The sequence below is a fragment of the Lupinus angustifolius genome, chromosome LG11 (genome assembly GCF_001865875.1).
Source record: "Lupinus angustifolius cultivar Tanjil chromosome LG11, LupAngTanjil_v1.0, whole genome shotgun sequence".
Taxonomy (NCBI): Eukaryota; Viridiplantae; Streptophyta; class Magnoliopsida; order Fabales; family Fabaceae; genus Lupinus; species Lupinus angustifolius.
Window position 1 is genome coordinate 984,757 of NC_032019.1, and position 24,031 is coordinate 1,008,787.

Sequence of the window (24,031 nt, forward strand, 5' to 3'; positions counted from 1 at the left end):
TACAGAGAGACAGTAATGGGATAAGAGGGAAGAGAAATTCAGCTTATGAATGTTTGAAACTCAGCTTCATTCATCTTAGACCCACTGTTTGTTTTGATCAATGAATGTTCTTCACCAAACAAATACAGTAAAAATATGTTTGTTGATGATTAATGATTAATATAAAACTTGGGGCAATGGGAGGGCTCAATTTTTGTACAGACCTCCCTTCATATTTGTTACCATTATATTCTCATTGGCATTACATATTTTTTAGGTTTATGGTGTTATACTAAACAGAATTCTTACAATACAAACATTAAGAATTTAGCATTTTATGTCCTTCCATGCAGTGAAATGAGGACACAATGTTCTTGCACATTGAAGAACAAAAAGGGTCAGAAATATGAAAGAAAGAGACAATAAATTGATTGGGTCTATGTTCTAAAAATTTGAGTGCAATTGTTAGTTTGTTACCTTGACCGGTTTAAGTGAGCCATTGCATCAAACACCTACCCACAAGCACGGGACATAGTAATAATTTATCAGCATGTTAAATGTTACATCCTCCCAAAATTCCATTTTAAAAATTATAAATCTGATAATTTAACGTTTCCAGTCCTGAAGGATGGTGACACATTTTCTTAACAATGACTTAGCCTCTTGGTTCTTTTCAATCTCACACTGATGAACAAGCTCATCCTTGAAACCTTCATTGATGACACTTACTGAAGGCACGTCAATGGCAAGTTTGAGGACTTCAAGAAGACACTCTGAAGCAGAAACATGAACCTAATTTTGGCCACATGAAAAGCAGATCATCAAATAATATTATGAACAACCAACTAAAGTACTTGAACAATCACAGCTTATAGCTTGGGTAAAAAAAGTGTAATCAAATTCAGACCTTAAATTTTGCTTATTCTATTATTTTTTTACTTCAATTTTGAAATTGACAGTTTTCCCTTAAATATTTATTTATTAATTTTTCATAATACTGTATTCATTCACCTTTCTGGACTTCTTCAAGCTCCTATTCTAAATGTGAATAAAGACATCATCAACCAGTGCATGCTTTCTATATTCCGTATCACTACATAATGGGAAGTAGGTATGCATTTCTTCCAATGATCTTAAGTTTGGGAATAGAAAATAGAATCCACCATAACCAGCACAGTATAATGTTTTCCATAAAACAGGGGGCAAATACATCTATAGATGCAGAACAAAGTTTTGGAAACATATTTTAGTAACCATTTCTTAAAATAATAAGTTTATCAAATATTTAATCCTATACAGGGAAAATGTGCATGGCCTTCAATTTTCAATAGCACTTCTAGTTCATGACTACTGTTCAAGCAAACAAGATAGTGACGTACCTGTGCAATTTTGACTGTGCTTATACAATGTAGTATTTTTGGTGATATAGAATGAAGCATCTGAAGAAAAAACCAAGTTCATTTTAGATCATTTGAGAGTTGAAGACATTAGAAGTCCAACTTAAAAATGAACCTCGATTACCTCTTGAACAAGAGAGGCTACACTGGCAAGTTCATCACTTCCCTGGGAGTCCTTTACAACACTGTTGAGCCTTGAACAAAGTTCTTTAATAGATAGAAAGGTTGTAGTTTTGACTGCACAAAGATGACTTTCATTAATAAAAGATTAAAAAAATCTGGCATAGCATAGGCTTTGAAAAATAAGATAAAGAATACCTGTCCATTTATGTTCAGGTGATAGAAATGCTGCATAAATTTGAATTAAGGCATTTTGCTTTTCCAAAATATCATTTATATGTGCCACATGGATGCAAGAGGTTAAACAGTCCACAACTTTGTTATGCGGAACAAAAATCTCCTCAACACTGTCCGACTCTGCAAAGAAGATATAGTTGTCAATATGCTTGAAGAGTCTTCAGCATGGAGTGGATCAGGATTTAATGTAACAAGGAATGATCAAGTGGCTTGCCATTTGATACACAGATATAACATCACACTAACTAGACGAATAATAGTTCACTTCATCAAGTTGCTGGATACTTAACTTTCTCAGTTTTTATTGGAGAGAAAAATAAACTGTACATAGCAAGCAAGCCCAAAAATATGCAGAACCATACTCTTATTCTGTTTTAAGTTTAAAGTAACAGAAAATCTGGACACAGCTTGTTAGGAACAAACAGTCAAGCAAGCTTAGTAACAAAGAGAAAATAGTCCAAAGAAGGACCCTTAATCATTTCTTAATCCTCATCAGATGTTATAAAGGCTGTGTGAAAAGGCAGATCAAAGAGAAAGGAATGTGATTGTACAGAAATGCACTCTCATGACATGGTTTTTTTAATCACAAGAAACACCACTCTCAATTAGCTTTTCAATCATCGGCAAACTAAACCAACTTAGAATGAGAAACTTCAACTTAACTGCATTGAATATTTCATTGATGGCCATCCACTATCTAATACAAGAAACAAAAATTTGCAACATATAAATGAAGATCTAGAATTGGTCATAACCTGATTTTGTAGCATCACTAACCAAAGGTGCTTGCCCAGACTTTAAGAGCTCTGAATTTCCAAGTTCAGATAACAAGGGAAAAACCATATTAAAGAACTCTGGATTGCCAAAAGCTTCTATAACCTGGAAATGTACACGAAAAAACCAAAATATAAGCATCTAAAATAAAGAAATATATGAAAAGTGACTGAGTTTACTATTATTATCATGGGTCAAGGACAGGCACGTAGAGACAATTTTATGATTTTCACACTGGACATGGAGTTCTCGCAAACTATTTCTCAAAGTCCAAGGAAGGTAGTTGGTTTCTAATTCAATAATTACCCTAAAGGAGAAAGCTTTTCCAAAACTACTTTGTCACACCCATTACGAATTACTAACCTGTTCAAGAGAGGAAAATGCTGCCTCACGGTATTTTTTCCCCTTTCGGGTGCATGCAGAAGATACCAAATTCAAAATTGCGATGGATGAGGCAGAACCTTCAGCAGAAATTGCATTATGGCACGATTTAGATAGAGCACCTAATGCTAGCAATAGCACATCTTTTCCCTGTCATAAATAGTAAAATCATCATACAAAAATTAAGCAATTTTGTCTACAAATGATATTTGATAATTTTCCTCACAATTAAAATTAAAATTAAGTTGCACCATTTTCAAACGAAGTAACTAATCCATCTTCCTACCTCCCATAGGCGACCGGGAATTTCCTTCATGAGAGACTGAAGCAGAACTCCATGATGAGAAGAAAGAGATTCACCCAAGACTTCACTAAGCTTACATATAGCCTGTGCAGACTGCAAGTACAAAAGCAGAACATAAGCAAACATCAAAACATAAATGACGAAGCTGCAACGAGGACAAATAAAATAACAGCAAGGGCAGAAAAGAAGGCCAGACTAACTTTTTTTTTACTTGCCCATGATGACGATGACAAGCTATCACAAATAAGTGAAACGATTTCTCCTATGTATAGGTGAAGGGTGACTCGTTCCCCACTTGTATATTCTTCCCATAATTCTTCAAACAGGCTGGAAACATTTTTATCATCTTCAAATCTGCACAATTATCATTTTAAGTGCATGTTAAATAAGAAATACTTTTATAAAACATGAAACTGTTAGTTCGTTATGTGAGTATCATTCATAAACAGAATCTGCCTGATCTAGCTTTACAATATACATATCCTGAAGGATAGTGGTTGCTAGCCATAGGCAAGAAATTCTTAAGAATATGATTTGTGATTGATATGATATGGGATTTTTATAAAATATCAACAAGAAAAATAATGGCACAGTAAAAACAAAAGGGCATTCATAACCTTGAAAGGAAAACAACTGGAATGATAACTGCTTGATATCCACCAACAACATCTCCTGCCACGGATGAATAGTTTTTTAATAGAAGCGCACATGCAATTTGAGAATTCCTGTCACCAGCATGCAAAGCTGCAGTATCTTCAATAAGTCCTTGGGCTTGCGCGGCTGCTATATAATTTAAGACTTTAGCACATGCACTTGCAAAGGCACGTTTTGCTGTAGTACTTTTTTCCTCCTTAACTACTTGAAATAACAACTTCACTAGCATATTTGCATATGGCTTAATGTCAACACCAACACGTTCAAGCAACAGGGTAATAAAATTAGCAACACCAACCCTGAAAGGGACAGAAAGCATAATTAATTATGAGAAAAAATTGTAGTAGAGACAATGAAAATGACATAGCGCTTCAAACAGAGTGACAAGTGAAAAGCACTCTCCATTTATAAATATTAGAAAATTATCTGAACTGCTTATTCATAGTGAGCAGTGAGTAACAAATAATCAAATATTTACAATGATGGAAGATTCCTAAACAATCTCAAGTATGCACGTTTCCTAAACAACTTACACAACCAAATGTCAAAGTACTATGAAAATCTAAACAATCTCCAGTATACATGTTTTAACAGTAATGACTACACAAATGGAATAAAACAGACAACAGAACAGGTACAATTTATTAAGCTCAACTTTTAGATAGGAAAGAACCATTGAGAGCTTAATTTAGTTTGTTAAGCCATAAAGAAGAAATTATACTGTTGGTCCAACTCCTTAAAGCTAAGAGAGTGAAAGTAAAGTGTGCTGGAATCTGGACTCATAAGTAATGCTTGAAAAAAGAAGGAAAACTATCATCAGAAACTTATTGAGGTTCCTTTCTAAAAAACTTAGAGATATAATTCTGAAAGCTCTTTCTTTTTATGACAAAGGAAACAATTTACTGATAATACAAAAAGGAGAAAGCATGCAACAAGGTTATCCCTCATATAGAGCATTGGATAGGGTAGTACAAAAAATTGATAAGCCTTTATACTATCCATAGTTTCGTGCACAAGTGTATAAACAACAAATAGCACAAATAAATTTTACTTCAAAAGCAATGTTTTTCTACCTAACACCTACACTCTTTTTCTATTAAACCCCCTGAATTAACAACAAAAGCTTCTCAATTTTTCAAAGGCAAAATGGCAATCACAAAAAGATTATTAAAAAACAGTGCAAGCAGGTAGACAATGCAAAAGAAATTGCATGAGATCACATGATAAGTTGGTAGCAGACCTAGTGTTAAGGCCCACCCCAGATCGCACTAAATAAGCAAGCCGTGGGATCAATTTGTCCAATGATTCTGCATCAACAACTTTAATGCATGAGTCTAAAGTCTCCCACATAGGAGAGCCTTTGGCAATGGAAACTCTCAAACTTTCGAGCTTGTCTGATTGTATTCCAACATTTGCTGCGTGAAGCTGAAAAAAAGCATAAAACATATGAATGACAAAACTAGTAGGTGCACTTATGCAAGAGTTGAATATATTGTTCAACCAGACCTCAACATAATTGAGTCCTTGGTCTTCTAAGCTTGATAAACTTTCAAGCATGCAGCACACTAAGTCAGATAGATGTGGACGGATTGCAGTTCCAGCATGCTGAAAAGAGACAATAATGGGAAACAATAAGATTTATTTCAATAGAAAAATTGATCAAACTTCAACCATCATATAAAAGCTTACTCCCATTATACTAACTAATTCATCTTATACAATCACAAACAGAGAAACAAAGTCAAAAGACAACCACAAATTCATGTTGATCAAACAAAAAAACTAACCCATACATGGAACAAACAAGCCAAACTTACGTCTGCTTTTTAAACTAGTTGAACTACACTATATGCACAAGTCCGCACCAATCATGCTTACCGGGAAATATTATCATTCTAATTAATTATTTATTTTCAAAGATAATACTTGAAGTACAGGAGAGTAAAATAATCTCATCGAGATACGACAAAGTTTTACGTTGGTTGTCGACTACAAAACACGACCTTCAACTTTTTTCTGGGTTTGGGACCGACTATGTATAGCTTAAAGCACTAAAATAATTGGGCTTCCTGGTGCACAAGCCTCCCACCTGGTGGGGTCTAGGACAAGGTTGTTTCCAAGTTTTGAATCATGACCTTCAAGTCACAAGGTAACAACCTCATTGATGGGCCAAGCCTCTTCCTCTCCCTAAAACAATTAGACAAGGAAAATACTACAAAAACAGAAACATCATCAAATAATGTCCCTCCCATCTCTCATAAATGTCCAAAAGCACCACACTTCAAAGAATCATTGGCATTGTGCCAAGAAGCTTGAAAATAACCATCATTTCCAACAACATATGGAAATTAAAAAAATAATTTAATACTCTTCTGTTATGATTGATGGTTTGATTTCATACATTAGGACAAAGCAAACATAATACGTCTCTACAGTTACAAAGAACATTGAGATGTGAATACACAATATTCTCCACCTTGTGGCATAAAAGGATAAAAGAAAAAAGAGCACTTCAACAAGAATTGAAAAGTAAATGGCATATCAAAACATTTCTAACCTTCGTAAGCTTCATGACAACACCAATTGATGCCTTCCGGACACTGTCGACTTTACTTAATATACCTTCTGCAAGCAGGAAGGGTAAAACAATATCCATTGCTTTGTGTGCATCTGACATATCAGTAAGAGAGACATCACAGAGCCTTGTTGTCAATGAAATTACAGTACGGCTTAATTTTTCACCAGAAGTTCTGACAGTTTCCTTTATGTCATCCATTGCACGAAATGCTGTGGACCATAATCTTTTTAAATGCTTTTCGACCTATGGGTGGAGCAACATGAAGGAAAAGCATAAGAACAAGAATAAAGACCTGTCGTGTCACTAGCGATTTTTTAAATAGAAAACGGAATTCATTAAGAAAATAAGAAGTTACAGCATAAAATACTAAGAGTAGATTGCAAAGAAACAGGAAAAACAAAACTCAAATAATTAGATTGCAAAGAAACAGGAAAAACAAAACTCAAATAATGGCGCACATTGGCAGTACAATCTATGCAAACTTGAAACAGCAACAACCTTACGTGCCGCGCACCAAAAAGAAGCTAAAAACCTTATTTTATCCCACAACATTCTATCAGCACTGGAACACATTGAAAAGTCTGAGTACTCCTCTCCATACAGTCAGATACACCACAGATTGTGATATACTAAATTACTAATATGGTCCCAGTTTTCTCATTTTTAATCTCTCCTTTCAGCAGTATATTGTATTATCTAGTAATCAAATCTTCATGAACGCATATAATTAAAAAAAATATTGAAAGACACATCTGGATTTACAAAGTTATCTAAGTTGACATTTGTATATTTTGACCTGACTATTAGAAGATCATAGAGTCCTTCTGTCACAAATACATCTTATGCAATTTAAAGTCTATACAGACATAAGATACACAACTCTGACTCTGCTTAATGTTTAAAAAAATAAAAAATACAATGTAACGAAAACTAAGAACACAGACCTAATGATATTTCCATACATACATAAAGGGAGATTTAAAGAAGAGGAACAAAGAAAAAAGGAAGAACAAAAATAGGAAAAAAAGAAAGAAAGAATGGCAATCAGCTGTAAAGAGCTCTTCAATCCCATCACTATATAAACCAAATTCTGACACCACCATAAAAGCAAAGAAAGCAACTCTCTTACAAAAAGTTGTACAGGGGAAACATGTCACAAGAAGCACTGGCACTATTCTCCATTCATACTAACAGTAATACCACAATGCCAAAGAATTTTGTTGTGTTTTGCAGACAAAACCCCGCCACAATAGTGACAGATATTTGTTGCAACATGCAATTGCATTAGTCAGGGATTTATTTTCTATAATATAATAGTTCACTGAGAACTTTGGGTATCACTTAAACTCAAGAAAAATGGAAGTAATTTTAATGACCTCATAAAACTTTCGCCCTTGAATAATATCTGCAAGAGCAAGACATGATGCCTCACGTGACCGCCAGAGCCTGGATCCACATTGTACTAGTAAATCATCAATGATGAGATCTAAGTTTTCGTCAATGGTTTTCTTTGAGTCCGCCACTAGTGACTTCCATATATGTACCATTGCATCCTAAACAAAAAAATAAAATAAATAAAAATAACAAAGGCAAATGAAAGTAGATAACTTATTGGATATCATGCATAATATCGTCTTCTGAGGGAAAAGTAATTCTTAATGTAAAAAAAGCGAGAAAAGAACTGCATGTGATTTATTTGAGTTAAAAGAAAATTCTAACATGGCACACAGTTGCAGAACTTGACCAAAACTTTTAGGGGGGCTAAATTATATTTTGATGCCTGTATTTGAAGATGGTTTGAATTATATAACACTATTATGTTCTATCATGAATGGAAATCAGGTAGAGTTTTAGGGATTCAAATAGGGTTTATCATGGTAAGGATTAGATTAAACAGTGGTTTAGATATGAAATTTTGAGAATATGCCATGTCAAGAGGAACAGCTATGTGACACTAATTAAAGTTAGAACCAAAAAGACCTTTTGATCTGAAAGAAAAGCAGAGTACTTTTCCGTATGTGTTGAATACCAGAATTATTTCCAAAACTACTGGTCACAATGCATAAGGTAACTTTCATTTTTTAATGTTTTGACTGAAACAATAAAGAAATGGAAGAGTGACACATTAAATGTATAGTACATTGCAGAGCCAATAAATGTTAGGGGTGATTGCCCTTATGATGTTCTCCCAGTGATAGGCTGATGGCACATACCTGCACATTTTTATCCGGATCATACTGGTAGCGTACAAGTCTTGGAATTAGAGAACGCAAATGTGGTTTAAGAGCTTCCCCTGCTTGTTTTGCTATTTTAGAGAAGCCAAAAGCAGCACCCCTCTTTGAATTCATAGAAGCTTGATAATTTGCTAAATCCATGAACTTATAAATTAAGTCTGGTTGTCCCATCTCATTTGCCAAGCTACACAACTCCTTGTAAGTGTTCAGCTTCCCTCCACTAACACTTTCACCAAGAGCTCCATCTTGAAATACTTCTGTGTCTTCAACAAGCTGCACAACAAAACTTCAGGAATTTAATTTTGAAAAGAAAATGGAAACTGAAGGAAGAAAAGTAACAACCAAAAAAATAGCCACGCTTTCTCTGACAGGGTCAAGAGACAAAGCAGTAATTAAAAGAAAAATACTGCACTACTGACTTACTTTGATGGCTCTTTTCCGTTTCCCTGACCCAGTCAACGTACTCACAAGTGCATTTACCAAATTCTGTTTCATAGATTCATCACCAAGGTCATAAACAATACTCATCCCTTGAGAAGCCAACTCTTGCGTGAGTTCATTTTGCTCACCAAGAAGGTGAGAAAAGGCTTCCTGCATTCACATGATAATTGTCAGACTAATATTACAGGTTCTTAGGTACTGCTACCAAACGGATATGATGTCAAAGAACTGCTGGAACTAAAACAAACATAAACCCAAATTACTGAGTCAATGGTAAATCATGCACATTAAAAACCACTTCATATAAAAGTCTCTGAAATTAACAGATAAAATTATTCCAAGCTTAAAGGGTAAACCCAAGACTCTTACAACCCTGCCCTGTAACCGTAAACAATTTATATGAACATTTTGTCTGTCACATTTATCATAAACAGATAGATTGGCATAATGGCAAGCTGCACACTTCAGTATTGAAACATAGGTCTGAAATATCCAAGTGTTAGACACATCAGAGTTGAACACTTCCAATACTCCTAGCTACATTTTACAAAAAATTTATTTTATTTTTTAATTTCTATACCAATAAAAATAAAATTATCACAATAATTAGATAAATGGTAATATTTTATTATGTTCATAATTATGACTAATAATAAATTTTAAAATATGGGAAATTCCTATTTTCTTTACACACAGAAATACAACTGAAACCACCATTAAACATCTTTATTTCTTTTAAATTAGAAAGGACTTTCTTTGAGCTCAGTGCATATGAGCTTGAAAAACAATACAATACCATACATAAAAGAAGTTTGAGAGGTTAGTAACACAAACAGGAATATATTCAGTTTCTTAGTGCAAAACCTGAATTTCTGGAAGCATTCTCTGAATGGTAGGATGGTGTCCACAGTACTTGGTAAGTGATACAAGCCAGACAGTTCCGGCACATCGCTCTTCTTTCCTGCTGCTATACAAAAGAGCATCAAAGAGCTTCTTCACAATTGCATCTCTGGCGGAAACGTGATAGTCTTCACTATATTTACTTTGTTCAGTAGGAGACTGATTTGACACAGAAGAGTCCAAATCTCCCATCAAAAAATTTGAAGCTGTGGACAGTGAAGTATAGTCAGTTTTGAGAATAATGTCAGCAGTGACAGGTACACCACCCCACAAAAAAGAAAGAGCCTCTCCAGCAGCAAAGAGGACATCCTCAACCTGAAAATTTGTTTATATATGTGTCACTGTTTAGTTGCTGCAACTTAGAATGGAATAACTTACCCTCAGTGAACACTAGCTCAAAAGTAAACCCAAAAAAACCTTGGTATTGTACTCAATCAACACCAATGATCCAAAAAAACAATATCTAGCTTCTCCACAGCATAAGAAAAAAGAAGAAAGGCGGCCCAGAGCACGAGGCTTCCACTTAGTGGGATCTAGGGAGGGTAGATGTATGTAGCCTTATCCCCACAATTGGAGAGGCTGTTTCCAGGATTTGAACCCATGACCTCATGATCACTAAGCAACAACCTTACCATTTTTCCAAACTCACCCTCTCGCATAAGAAAAAAGAAAGAGGAGAAGAAAATGAAAAATAAGGTGGAAAGTGAAATAACAACCTAAATAAGAAAATTATTAAAAAAGAGGGAGAGAGAATCTGAATTACCTTAGATCGACAAAGACTGAAAATCAATTTGAGGGCTACATCTAGCTGAGTAGATGAAGTTTCATTTACACATATATGTCCAATGGATATAACAATCTTCGGTATTGCTTTAATGTCATCACCAGAGAGAAGCTTGCTCAATTTATCACATAAAATTATCAGAATTCCATCTGCATATTAATCAAACACTTCTATAAGCTCAATAAAGGTTGACCCAAAAAACTAGTCAACATATATGACTTAACTTTACCTGAATTAGAATCATCGAGTGGAGGTAATGAAACACGCAGTCCAATATGACCCAGTGCTTGCATTGCAACAGCAGCCAGTGCAGAAGTTTCAGAATTGACCACATCAACCAGACATCTAAGTGTACTCTGGAGCACTATTTCAGGCATCTGCCATTATTATGTATAGATGGAAAGCAGAAATGTATATCAGATACAATTAAACGATTATACCAAACAACTTAGATTCCAGCTTCATCCGATAGGGTAAACTGTAAAAATATGCATTTTGCTCAAAACACATGTTGATCAAGACCAAAAAGAAAATTACACATGATCCAAATCATATTTATAAAATTAAATGATATGCTAAGGTATGTGAAGGCATAAAAAATCAAATCTTTTCACTTAGTATTTTGATCCGAACCTAACCTAACCTTGTACGAAATGTGTACTAATCCATATACTAAATCTAATTAACAAACATGTACTAACGTTAAACTTACAGAAGGTGGTCTTGACAAAATATCTGCAGTTACATATCCTATTGCACAAAGCGCACCATGCTGAGACTCAAACCTACCAACAAATCAAACCAACATGAGCATATATAAAATATAGAAAAGGTACAAAAAGAAAGGATGACTGTAAAAAATTGAGTTAAAAAATTAAAATTCTAGTAAACAAACCTTGGCTTATGTGTTTGTCTGAATAAGGAAATCAATTCAGTAATAACAGCAGATGATGTAGGAATCGGAAGAGCAGAAGACACAATCCCAAGTAAACGTGCAATTGATTCACGAGTGTCCCAATCCACATGACTTAGTAGTTGCTTAAGCCATGAAACTTTTAGTGCGTAATGTGATGCTACCACCTATAGACAATGTGTCAGAAGAAACCCAAGGAAGAAAGCTATCAAGAAACTCTAAAAACTGACCTCTGGTATACGCGACCCAATTACAAGCAACGCCTTAGAAGCATTGACATGCAACTCAACAGAACCTTCAAATGACATGGAATGTTCCAGGAGTGAACAGAATGTCTTCACTGAAGACAGAAATTCAGATGATCCTTCTAAGGACTTGTTCTGTTCCAACTCTGACACAAAGCACTTCAACAAAAATTTAATCATGGCCACATATGTTTCTGAAGGAAAAAGAAGGTTCTGTTCTCTAATTTCGTTAGACTCTAACAACTTTGGCTGTTGTTTAAGAATATAATCCAGCATCATTCCAAGCTTGGGGTAGTTAAGACCAACATTTTGACTTTCACTTCTAAGAAGACACAGGCCTTCAAGTGCCATTTCTCTGTTCAAACCAGAACACAAAAGTCAATTTGTAGTTAATGGAGCTACTTTTTGTTAGTTAAATGAATTTAAAAGGTTTTTAGGTTATAGGAAACATCAAAATTAAATTACCCCCAGTAGAGGAAACATCAAAAGTAACTATTTTACATGAAGCAGTCACTTATTCATACTAAATTTTGCATACAGGTTGAAGGAAGACAACCTCGAGAAAGACATTTGTTAAAATTTGACATATCTGCAAACATCCTCTTCTCTTCTTCAGAGCCTTAGGGAGTTATGATCAGTAGCAATAAGAAATACTACTAGACAAAGCAGTCTTTAGAAACTACAATAATAATGATATGCATGGTGGCACACATGTTTTCATGTGCAAATTACAGTGTAGCAAACAATGGTTTGATGCAAGACTGAATGAAGACACAGTATAAAGAGTTCATCCTCTTATCACACTTCCTTTGGGGGGGGGGGGAATATGCAACAAATCGTCTATAAATTAAGAGCATCGTGTTAAAGTATTGAAGTCCCACATTGGTTGAGAGAATATGAACCAAAATCCATGTATGATAACTTGACAATCCTCCCCTTATGACCTAGTTTTTGAACCAAAGCTAGGCCCAATTGTTCTAATAAGCATGCAGCAACAATAAGACTTCAGTATTTTAATAAAATAAGAAATTCAAGGAGTGAAGATAATTACAGATAGTTGGGAAGAGAAGGGATCTCCTTAAACTAAATGAAAAACATAAAGAACAAAGAATGAAGAAAAACATCAGTGACACAAAACTATAACATATATGCAAAGGAAAACCCCTTTAGAAAGACCATGTGCTTTAACTCATCACAACATGTAAGCAAATTGCAAAAGGAATTGGTAATACCTGATATCTAATTTAGCATCTGCAGCTCCTAGCATACAAATATAACGACTTGGGCAATGTTGAAAATCAAACAAAGATGTTGTCCATCTTACAGCACAAAATCTTACTTCACTTTCATCCTGACATCACCAGCAAGTTACTGTTAAAATCATAGTTCCTATAAAATTTAATTCAGTTAAAAGAAGGATATTATAACAACGTAATAAGAAATGCAAAGACGAGGAAAAGGTATCCTCCTAGGGGGAAAAGGACCAAAACAAAGCCAATATTAATAACAACAATAATAAAAGTCATCCCATTCCTATGTGTGCCTAATAAAATGAGCCCTAAAAGAAACTATGTCAAGTGCACTGAAGAGGAACTATTGAAACAATCCTATCAGAAAGCACAATTAGATAAGGATTTCTAATAGAAGTCATGATCACTGAGATAATGTGAGAAAGAGTAAGAAAGTGATGGAGAAAGTTGAGAGGGGAGAAGAGAGAGAAATAGAATCTGAAATGAATATAACTATCATTAACTAAATCTAAGATTTTAAACTAGTCTCAACAGTTTTATACAGTGATCCATAACTGTAGAGTATCTAGAAGCTAAGCCCAGAAGCTACTAACAGAGTTATAACTGATCTCTGTTTCTTATTGTAACTGTAACAGAATTACAAGCAAGCAACTCAGCATCATAAGAATGTGATGCAAAGCACCCTGGACACAACCCAATTTCTCCAAAAATGCCATAACACCTACTCCAATTTTAACCAAATCTAGAGCAATATAAAAAAATATCCAGTTGTTTCCTTACAGAAACAAACCATGCATATATTAAGTGGCGAAAACATGTTAGGTTTATTAAAATGTAATATGCCATAAGTTAATATATGATAAAGCAAATATGTCAAACATACAGCGAGACAGTACTATGTTGAAATTTCCTTTCAAACATTTTATAACAACAACAAAGCCTTAATCCCACTAAGTGGGTCAGCTACATGGATGAATGATGTCATAATGCTCTATCATGAATCATGCTCTATCAAACATTTTACATAAAATAAAAAAGCTATTCAAGAGGATAGATAAGAAGATAGATGCACTGAAGGCTCACAAGTATGGGAGAATGGTATGATATTCTTCTAAAAAAACTAAAAGATACATTTTAATACACTCATGTAACTAATCCAGTCTGTTTACATATTACTATAACATACTCTAACGATAATGAGCATTAAAACTCAAAAAAAAAATCACTGCTTTCTGATCATGCTGCATATTAAAAAAAAGACCATGCTTACAGCACCCATCATAACACAAACTTATCCAATAACTTATTAAACAATATATTTCACAATTTTGGGAACTAATCTAAGGAAAATAATATTTACTATTGATTCACAATTTCATTCGTTCTTTTTCTGTGCAAAAAGGAAGATATTACTGAAGAAATAAAAAAAATAAGAAATAGAGCCCCATTATTTACTTGTTTAAACAAGGTAATATATCTATAGTTCTATACACAGTCCACTATGCGAGGACAAAGGCAGCAATTTGTGTCATACCACTTGAGAATTTTTTAGCAGAAGTGTCACCAAATCTTCTGACACAGCAAACGGGGCTCCCTGAAAGACAAGATAATACAGCCAATAAAAAAATATGTGTGGGTAAAGTCTCAAAGGGACCAAAATTAAGAGCATGCGTGAAATGAACTTGGAAAAAAGGGCATCCTGTTAAATTGAACTTTGCAAAAAGGGCATCCCGTTAAATTTCCAAGGCCGAAACCTAACTCCTTATATTTTGGGAGAATTTGTTCCTTGACAAATAAGAATAATACATGACGCAAATTTCAGAGTTATGACATGAAGTTTGCAAAAGAGATATACTGTATATCCCATAAAAAAATGGAGCCTAAAAAAGTTTCAATCAATACAACAGTTCAACCAAAAACAGTGACTCTAGGACAAGGAGTCCACCTAGACCAAAACTGAAAGCAAATGATACCCAAAACAAAGAAAGGTTCATTAGCTCATCAGTGTTCTCCAATTTACCTGTAATAATCATTTTACTTTATGTGATGATCACAAGGGGGGTTTAAATTGGAGGCAATTTTTTCTGAAAGAGATGCATTATGATGAATACAAGGTAGCTAAACTTGGGGGTCAACTTAGTCCAATGACTCAAAAAAAAAATATAGGGTAAGTAAACGTATGTTGGAGTAAGCAATGCATTCTTCCAATTTATTTCTCTTACAGATTGCACTTATTTCATCAAACCAGGGAGAGTATGTCATCATTGCTATGTCCTGTATTATATATGCAAGTGAGCTAAATATCGACCACGTAACTGTACTTGACAAACTACTTTAACAACAGATAGAGTAACAATTAAAATTTCACAATAAAACTTGTGACAGAACATTGATGAAAAGGGTTCAAGCAAGTGGTGAAGGTACATACTTTGTATGCTGCAGCAAGAGATATTGTTGCTTCTTGGACAACAAAACGAAGAGATTGAGATTCAGCTTTCAATGCATGAAAAAGACGAGCAGCCATGTCAACCTTTTCCCTGGAAGGATAGGGAACAGCTGAATTAATAACTACTTTACACAACTCAATGCCCTGGAAGGACAAGGAGTAGCCAAGTCAATCCTTATAAGTTGATTAACGAGGAATGCATAGAGAGAAAAATTAAGAAGAAAAGAAATTAACTAAAATGAGCTATTCAGTAAGTTAAAAGTGAAAGGTTGTTTTCTTTTACAGACGCCGCTCTTTTATTCGCTTCAAATGCTAACTTGCTTTTTCTCTAAAGCTACCCCTTTCTTATTTCTCTTTTCACAAAAATTCCCTTTCAATTAATCACCAACTCCCTCTTTCCCTTTTTGCATTTTCTCGTTTGAAAAGGCAGTGCTTTCATTTCTACCCATTGCCCTGTTACGTTAACAAAGAGGGTGGTGTTTTTAAGTCTCGGTTATTCTTTTTACATGCTCTTCTGTTGTGAAGTAATTACTAGTTTTGCATAATAGCAGGGCAGTAGGCTTGGGATGTCACTTGATTCAAGTGTTAACATCACAATTAAAATTTCATTATGATTTGGAAATTGTGTAGTGCAACCACACATGATATTTATAATATAGGAATGGATTACAAGAATAGTATATAATAATTACAATGATTGTAAATCAAATACGAAATTAATGCATATCAATTTCTGATTTGCACATGTTTAAATGTGCTATTTCTAACATCGCTAAAGTTCAAGGCAAGTTTGGCACAGAAAACAATATAAGCATCCACCTTTTGGCAGAAATTGTTTTTATGCTTTATTCAGAATATTATACACGCAATTAAGTGGCACAATTGTCACACACAAAAAAAAAGAAACAGGAACCTGAAGAGGTGAGGCATGCGCTGTGCAAGCAACCCAATTGCCTGAAAAGCATAAGTTTTGACCTCCCGAGCACTAGCATCTGAGGCAATACTTAAAATGAGTATGAAATAGACTAATTCAAATAAAAATAATTTTACTGTATTAAGCAGCAAACCTGCTTCTAAGCTCGAATAATTGTCAAGGGACTTCATAATTGCACTTAAAATAACAGGACCCATTAACTTGAGCTGTTCAATTTTTGCCTGCAATTACAGATATTAGATATGATGAGGAAACAAAAACTTCTACGACTTCAGTACAGAACAGTGCAACAAAATCATAGCAAAACATCTAATTGCCAGAAGCATGTTATATGGGACAAGGGAGGGTGTGAAAACATTTGCAGTATAACCAATAGGTATATGTGGACTATGGTGGTCAACTAAAAGCTAACTCGTCACAAAAAAGTAACATCCTCAAACAAAAGAACTCAATCAAATGAAATAAGTAGTAAAGCTAGGATAAGAACTTTTCTATCTTACCAAAGTTATGCATCACTTCAAAAGTTTTTTAAGAAGAATACTAATGCCTCTACCTGGAGTAGAAACACTAAAAACTTATCACACAACATAGTACATGAATACTTAATTTGATGTACAGTTTTCTGCCACAATGGCCAACTCATGAAAAAAACAGATAACAAAAAGCAAATCTGAAGAGTAAAATAAAAACTATTGTACAATTCAGTTTAAACCAGCTTTTACATTGCGTTCAAGTAGTATCTTCAGCTGAATCATTTCAACTGAATAGTCTCTGGACAGTTACTGGGCTAAAAATAGACTTGATTTCTACAGGTGGAATTTATGACAAAAATCAAAAGCCAAGAAATACCACTCACATGTTTAAATACCCAAACAGTAAATTCCATTCCCAACTGCTTCAACCTTGATGTGGTACCATTACCTATTATATTCAAGAGTATAAATATCAAAGATAAAATATTAAAGGAAAACGAAGAGTGATAAATATAATGAAGGAAATAAAATTTGCACACAGCCCAAGCATTTAAGCAAGACTGTGTGTTGAGATAAAAGATTATCAAGGAAAAATAACAGTACTAAATACACAGAAAGTAAGAAAGAAAATTGCACACATCCCAAGCATTAACCAAGATTGTGTGTTGCTGTGTCTCATATTTTGATAATTTAATTTAGAATACAAAGAAAAGTAAATTTCATTTTTAAAACAAGCAGGAAGTTATTTTAGAGAAGACATTTCATTAAAAAGAGAGAATTACAAACAAAAAGGTAAGATGTACACTTGTTTTCTCTATGGTGTTCAGACCACAATTCATTAGAATATAGAAAAGATTAAAAATTCTATATAGTGGCACAGATGTATAAACAATAATCACACTCCAGGGGTCAGCCCGTGATTCAGTTAAGTGCACAAGCTTTGTTAGCATGACTCGTGCTTACTGGAAAAATGAAACATCCTCACAAAATTGTGTAATCTTAAAAGTTGTAATACTTTTTTTGGGGAATGTTTGATTTCTTTTTTTTAGTTGAAAAAATAGATTCTACTAAGAGAAAGGAAAATATATAGAAAATGACATTGAGTAATCCTTAAACAAAAATAAATAAAATGAAGTGCAAGTGACAAGGTAATATTTCTTTTGTGATGATATATTTTCTGTGATTTAAACAATTTCTTAAATCATCTAATGCGAACATGATAAAGACATGAAGTTGTTCACACATGCACAAATCTCATTGTTATGGTACATGTGTCAGTCCTGGATGAATATAAAACCTTAACTACCTTGGGCAAACATCAAATCCTAAGTAATCAATTTTACAACAAAATGGTCTACAAGTTTCATATAAGACTAAAAAGATAGTAGCATATATGAGGTCAAAATCATTAAATAAAAGAACATTGAACTACCATAGATGCAACCAAAAATGCACTGCAAGGTGGATGGGAAACTGTTAGCTGCTGCAATAGATCGACAGAATATAGACATTAATTTTGCCTTTAAAGTAGGACTCCCAGGACTGACTTTCGATTCTGAATTGCCATTTTCAACTCCAAAAGTACCTGCATTCAGTGCCAAATTGCCAACCATGTAACAATGCTGAAGAGCACACCAAAAAACCATAAACACACGAATTTGCTCTTGAATATAAGAGGGCGGAAAACTGAAAACACATACTAGAAATAATAAGGATTCTCCAAAAAGAGAAAGTAGAAGCCAAGCAAAAAGGCAAACAATGAATGTCTAGTGTTGCTATAAAGGTACATAAAGTCCACAATAGGCCATGATCTGGAAGAATATCGCCGTTCAATATCATAAAACATTAGGTCATATCATTCTCTTGATATTTATATTTTGAAAGATAAAAAAATTAGGAAAAAATGTAATCGAGTACATTCTCTTGATAATTTTGAAAATTCATGACCACGAACAAAAGAAGTTACCCTATGTCCTCTTTCATCTCTCCACTTTTCACAACTCATTGACAAACCGAAGAGGATGGGAAGGGTGTGACTTCTTTTATAATATATGTGAAAGACCAAATCTCCCAAAACTTTAAGCTGTCATATTTCTTACATGCCCCCTCACACAAGAGCATGGGAAATACATATGCCCAATTTATCTTGTGTTGAAATTGTGCTTTATTATGAAAATGGGAACAGAAAGTAAGAATATATTAAAATCTGTCAAGTGGGGCCATTTCAAACACACGGGATGTGTACAAAAAGTTACACAAGAGATACAACATTTTTGAAGTATGAAAATATAATAGGAAGTTAGGTGAAAGTTCACATGAAACTTTCACATATATGCATAGATCATGAAAAAATTGATGAGAAAAGAAATCCCAAATATCTTAATCTATAATTTTGAATATACACACATGTCTACATATCAACAAATGCTTGTATAGTAGCATACCATTGAATAGCGAAAAAAGTCTGTTGATCAGATTTAAATCATCTAAATTAGCACCACTGGCCTTCTTCTTTAATAGCTCCTCGCCTCTCTTAACAACAGGCTCTTCGCTTGAGTTAATTGATCAAACAACACATTTGATCATCCACAAACAAAACACCAAAAAGATATAAATCAGTATGATGAGTTAAAAAGAATGTGCAAATTGTTTTGAGTAACGTAAGAACTGAAACATACCAATCTACAGAGGCAACAATATATAAAGGATAAACAAGCTCAGGGTCAAGCTCCAGAGCCTGCAGGACATTCAAAATACCCAACTGCAGTAGAAAAATAACAAAATTAAAACAGTTTACAGTAGCTTTCTGAGTAAATGCACAATTGGACATGCTTGTAATGTATACATTCAAACATGGAAATGCTGGCATCTGGCATATTATAGTTGTGTATTCAAATGAAAAGTTAGAAATATCAAATAAAATGAACATACTGAAATGAGGAATTCTTGAATTAGACTGTTTCTTCTAATATTAGATGAAACTTGAAGGAAGAAAGATAGAAGTGGAGAGACTTAAGAGTTCTCACTTCTCAGAACTATGGTAATAACATCAACGACATACACTATCTGACCTTTCAAGGGTAAGATCATATCAAAACCATTACACAATTACCTTTCTAAGTAAAAGGTCATCCCGTTGCAACTGTTGTTTCCCAGCAACACGATTGGATTGAGCAACTGAAAGTCCAGGAGGGCATCCACCACTGCAACAAAACAGACACTACCATATGATTTAAATAGGAATGAATCAAGCTAATATCATATTAAAACAACTGGAATATCTTGAGATCCTTTTAGCATAAATTCAGTTCCAGACCTTTGAGACACCCGCTGGTACAACATTGTATGAAGGCAAAACTCAATGAACAGATTCCTATCTTGAGCATTGTTCACTTTTTGATACTTTGCAGCAACTTCATCACCAATTTGCTTTGAGTGGCATTCACCAATTACCTAAAACCAAGCAAAGGTCCATTAGAAGGAGTGGCCATATCCTAAAGATGTAGATGCTTGCTAGTCCATATCAGGGCAGTACGGCATATAAGACTCTGAAATATAAAACAAGACAGAACTTTCCAACAGCAGCATGTGAGAGAGGATGGGTATTGAGTTCCTGCTTCAAAACCCTCTTTTTTGTCATATCCAAGTCAAAACAAATTATAACTAAAGTCAATACTTGTACTTCTCTCAGCACCTCTAGTTTATTTGTGTTTTTGAGGGATAACAAAATTACAAAAACTTATCCACTTTCAAGGTTATTGCTTCGTTCACAGACACGCACCAATAGTATTTTTGAAGGCCGACATTGTCTGTTATGTCTTTTAAAAGGTCAATTCTATAGGCAAGTAAAACCCGAAAAACAAAAACAAAACAAGACAAAGGCAATTAAAAAAGCCTCGGGTCTGATTCCACTGGAGAATTAGAATAACCAAGTAACCAACTCCAATAACCATGCACTGTTACTGAAAACATCCGTGAACAGTCTTCTACAACTGTATTTGTAACCATGGCAATCCTTGATACAACGCAATGTGCAGTCTATGATAGTATGTGGTAAATTTGGTTGGAGTTCAGTGCTCGTATTTTTAAGACTTTAAGTTTTAACAGCTGGTTCGGATAAGATTAGGGAATCGGCTTGTTTCGCATAAAGTAAATGGTCTTTTCAAGAGAGGTTTCCTGATAGGTATGCAGAGGGATTGGGCAGCTTTACTGCGTCAATGTTTTCTACTTTTCATTTTTGTTATGAAGAATCCATTATCCCCATATTCCTTGTATTTTTCTTATGTCTTAATGAACTTCTTCTTTTACCCATTAAAAAAGAATATGCTGAATCACAGAAAATATGGATACAAAACAAGGCCAAAGCTTCAAATGATCATGAGAGAAATTGACATACAAGAGCCAACTTTGATGGATAATAAATATCTCCTTCCTATAATCAGTCCTGCTTGACTGTATGCTTCTTTCTCGTTTGTTCGTGAAATAACCATCATGCATGAGATAGAGGGTTCTAAATAGTTTTCTGAGCGCTTACTGAAATGCTTTAACAATGACTAAAAAAACTGAATGATTTAACTGTGAACATGGCAATAAGGTCAGGTCAGTATATAATCCAAAAGCATAGGATGGAGTGATTTTTTAAGGCATGACATTTTGTTCTCCTTTGTATCAAGCTTTCTTGTTTTGGAGGATTCCTTCTCTTACAGTTGTACTTCCCTCCCTTTTTCTCTCTGACAAAATTACTACCCAAAAAAATAAAGGTACACCTTCATTGTTATAAAGAAACTGTATCAAGTTGTCAAGGTCTTTAAGCCAGCTCAAATCTAAGTATGTAAAAGGTGAGATACATGTAATCACTGCATTATTTTTTACAGAAGATATCATAGATAGATGAATGAAGGAAAATGATAAAGTCAATAAGCAAAAAAGGGGTAGAATAATCAAAGTCAATACCACGTATTGGTCTTATTGTCAGACTCGCAAATACTCAAAATAATAAATTAAAAAAAATCTATTCAAGAGGTATATGATATATAACAATGGAAAGATTCACAACAGGTGATACCTTAACCACGATCCTGAGGATAATTTCCTGGTGTTGAAGGGGAAGTTTTGAGATATTCACCAAGAGAACAGGTGCCAACTCTTCCTTTTCCTATTCCAGTGATAATGAAACACAACATAAATGTACTCAAATGGTGAAAAAAGGAATTATCAATATCAAAATTCACATTGTAGCTAGAAAAACTGAGATTTCAAAAAACAGATACCTTTGCACTGACACGTTGAAAAGCCATCTCTATATACACAATGCAAAAATTCCTTATCATTGGGGCAGCACCAGATTCTGAATACAATTTCCATAACTCAGATAAGGGTAAACCAATATCAGGCTGGAGCTTCACTCTTTTGTTCACGTGACTCAAAATCTCAAGAACCTGTCAGAAACACAAGAGATTGATGATTGCCAGATATCTAAGTCAAAACATGAGGCTCCGTCGAACAACTTCAACTTTAAACGGAGTTACCCCTTGACATCGTATCAGGGTCTCTGTCACCACGTGGTCAAGGGTTCAAACCTTGCTGCCCCATTCTTCTAAATAAAATTGAATTTCAGCACAAGGTAGAGTGGGAGTGCATTGTCCATTTTCAAACCAAAAGGACTTCAGGGTGCGTTAGAGATGAAAAACCAATCTAGAACCCAATACGCAACAAATCCAAAACACGAAGAGTTATGTTATTTGTAAAACATTTTTGAACATTAACCCCTTATATTCATATTTAAACTCTAGTTTATATTTCTTTCACTCATCCCATCACTTACAAGGCAGAAATGGTGTGTCATACTGTGTTAACTTTTTTGATGTACAAATAAACTTTCACAAAAATGATTTACACATAGGTAAAGTCTTCCTATTCTAAATTTCTTACAAGTGCAATAAAAATCCCCTCTGTTAAAACTAGTAGTAGCATCTCTCATATTATAAGAATAAGATGGAATGTGTTTTTTCTCATTTACTAATCCTAATATCTCATACGTTACTCTAAACAATCGTTTCTATCCACTGAGAAGAACTGTTTCATGTAGCGGATATATCATTTGAAAAATCAACACAACGAATTTTCGGAATAGCAAATTGAATTATAAAGAAGAAATTGAAATAACATAATTGAAGAGAAGAGCATAAAGGAATTGAAAATGAAATTGAACCTTGTTCCGAACTTGAAGCGATTGAGAAGAGAGGGAAGAGATAGAGAGAGGGAGGAGCTTAGAGAGCAAGAGCTGGAGTTTGGAATCATCGGAAAGAGCCAAACGAGTAAGCATCCGATCCAGAAGTTCTTCTATCTCCGCATCAGACTTCGCTGGGAGCGACGATGACGATGACGATGACGACGATGAATCCGCCATTTTTGTTGCTTCTTTTCTTCTTCTTTCGCTTTGCTTCACAGAGATACTTAGGTTTTGCTTCAGCTATGGGAATTACAGTATTAACAAACTCTCATTTTTATATTCAATTTATACCATAAATACATATATTTTTATATGTATCTAATTAATTATAATGTTTTTATTTTATAATGTTTGATAAAAAATATTATTTGAGGTGCTAATTAGGTCTCCATTTAATTCTCATTTCTTGATGTACAAGTTGTGTGACATTGCAATGTGACACATGATGTATTCAAAAATATTTGGATATTGGTCAAAATCTTTCTACAATATATCTTTCCATGTTTTAGTTTTTTCATTTTATTCCAATTTTTGATATTTTAGAAATCTAATACATATTTATAGTTTAGTTCATATTTTCATCATATATTTCTCTATTATTTTTTTAATTCAGTTCAAATTTACATTAAATGAAATTATCTTACTCAAATTATATTCAACGTTTATTTGTTGACTTCTTATGGTGAGTGTCAATTGGAACTGGCTATTAATTATTTTAATTTTCTTTAGTAGAGTGTGTTAGAGCTATACACATT

General features: G+C 34.1%; 1 protein-coding gene across 1 annotated transcript; it reads right to left on the bottom strand.

Moving 5' to 3' along the window:
* Positions 392–23,536, bottom strand: LOC109360160 (proteasome-associated protein ECM29 homolog). Its single transcript, XM_019604887.1, has 35 exons — positions 23,256–23,536; positions 22,315–22,482; positions 22,110–22,199; positions 20,361–20,497; positions 20,157–20,247; positions 19,723–19,805; positions 19,489–19,595; positions 18,477–18,629; positions 17,428–17,492; positions 16,705–16,792; positions 16,551–16,629; positions 15,620–15,728; positions 14,726–14,785; positions 13,174–13,292; positions 11,927–12,296; positions 11,679–11,863; positions 11,496–11,568; positions 11,013–11,160; positions 10,763–10,932; positions 9,964–10,314; positions 9,082–9,249; positions 8,638–8,931; positions 7,801–7,977; positions 6,404–6,667; positions 5,353–5,451; positions 5,087–5,271; positions 3,810–4,145; positions 3,393–3,546; positions 3,175–3,285; positions 2,871–3,038; positions 2,489–2,612; positions 1,695–1,853; positions 1,501–1,613; positions 1,359–1,418; positions 392–771 (listed from the first exon to the last, which is right to left on the bottom strand). Exons 1-35 carry the CDS (start codon positions 23,451–23,453, stop codon positions 586–588), a joined length of 5,442 nt encoding a protein of 1,813 aa, XP_019460432.1. The 5' UTR covers positions 23,454–23,536; the 3' UTR covers positions 392–585.

Coding starts and splice junctions, on each gene's coding strand:
- LOC109360160 (XM_019604887.1), bottom strand. CDS start 23,453: ATGGCGGATTCATCGTCGTCATCGTCATCGTCATCGTCGCTCCCAGCG. Junction 22,200..22,314: donor TTCAACGTGTCAGTGCAAAG/GTATCTGTTTTT, acceptor TCACTGGAATAG/GAAAAGGAAGAGTTGGCACC. Junction 14,786..15,619: donor CTCTTGCTGCAGCATACAAA/GTATGTACCTTC, acceptor CTTGTCTTTCAG/GGAGCCCCGTTTGCTGTGTC.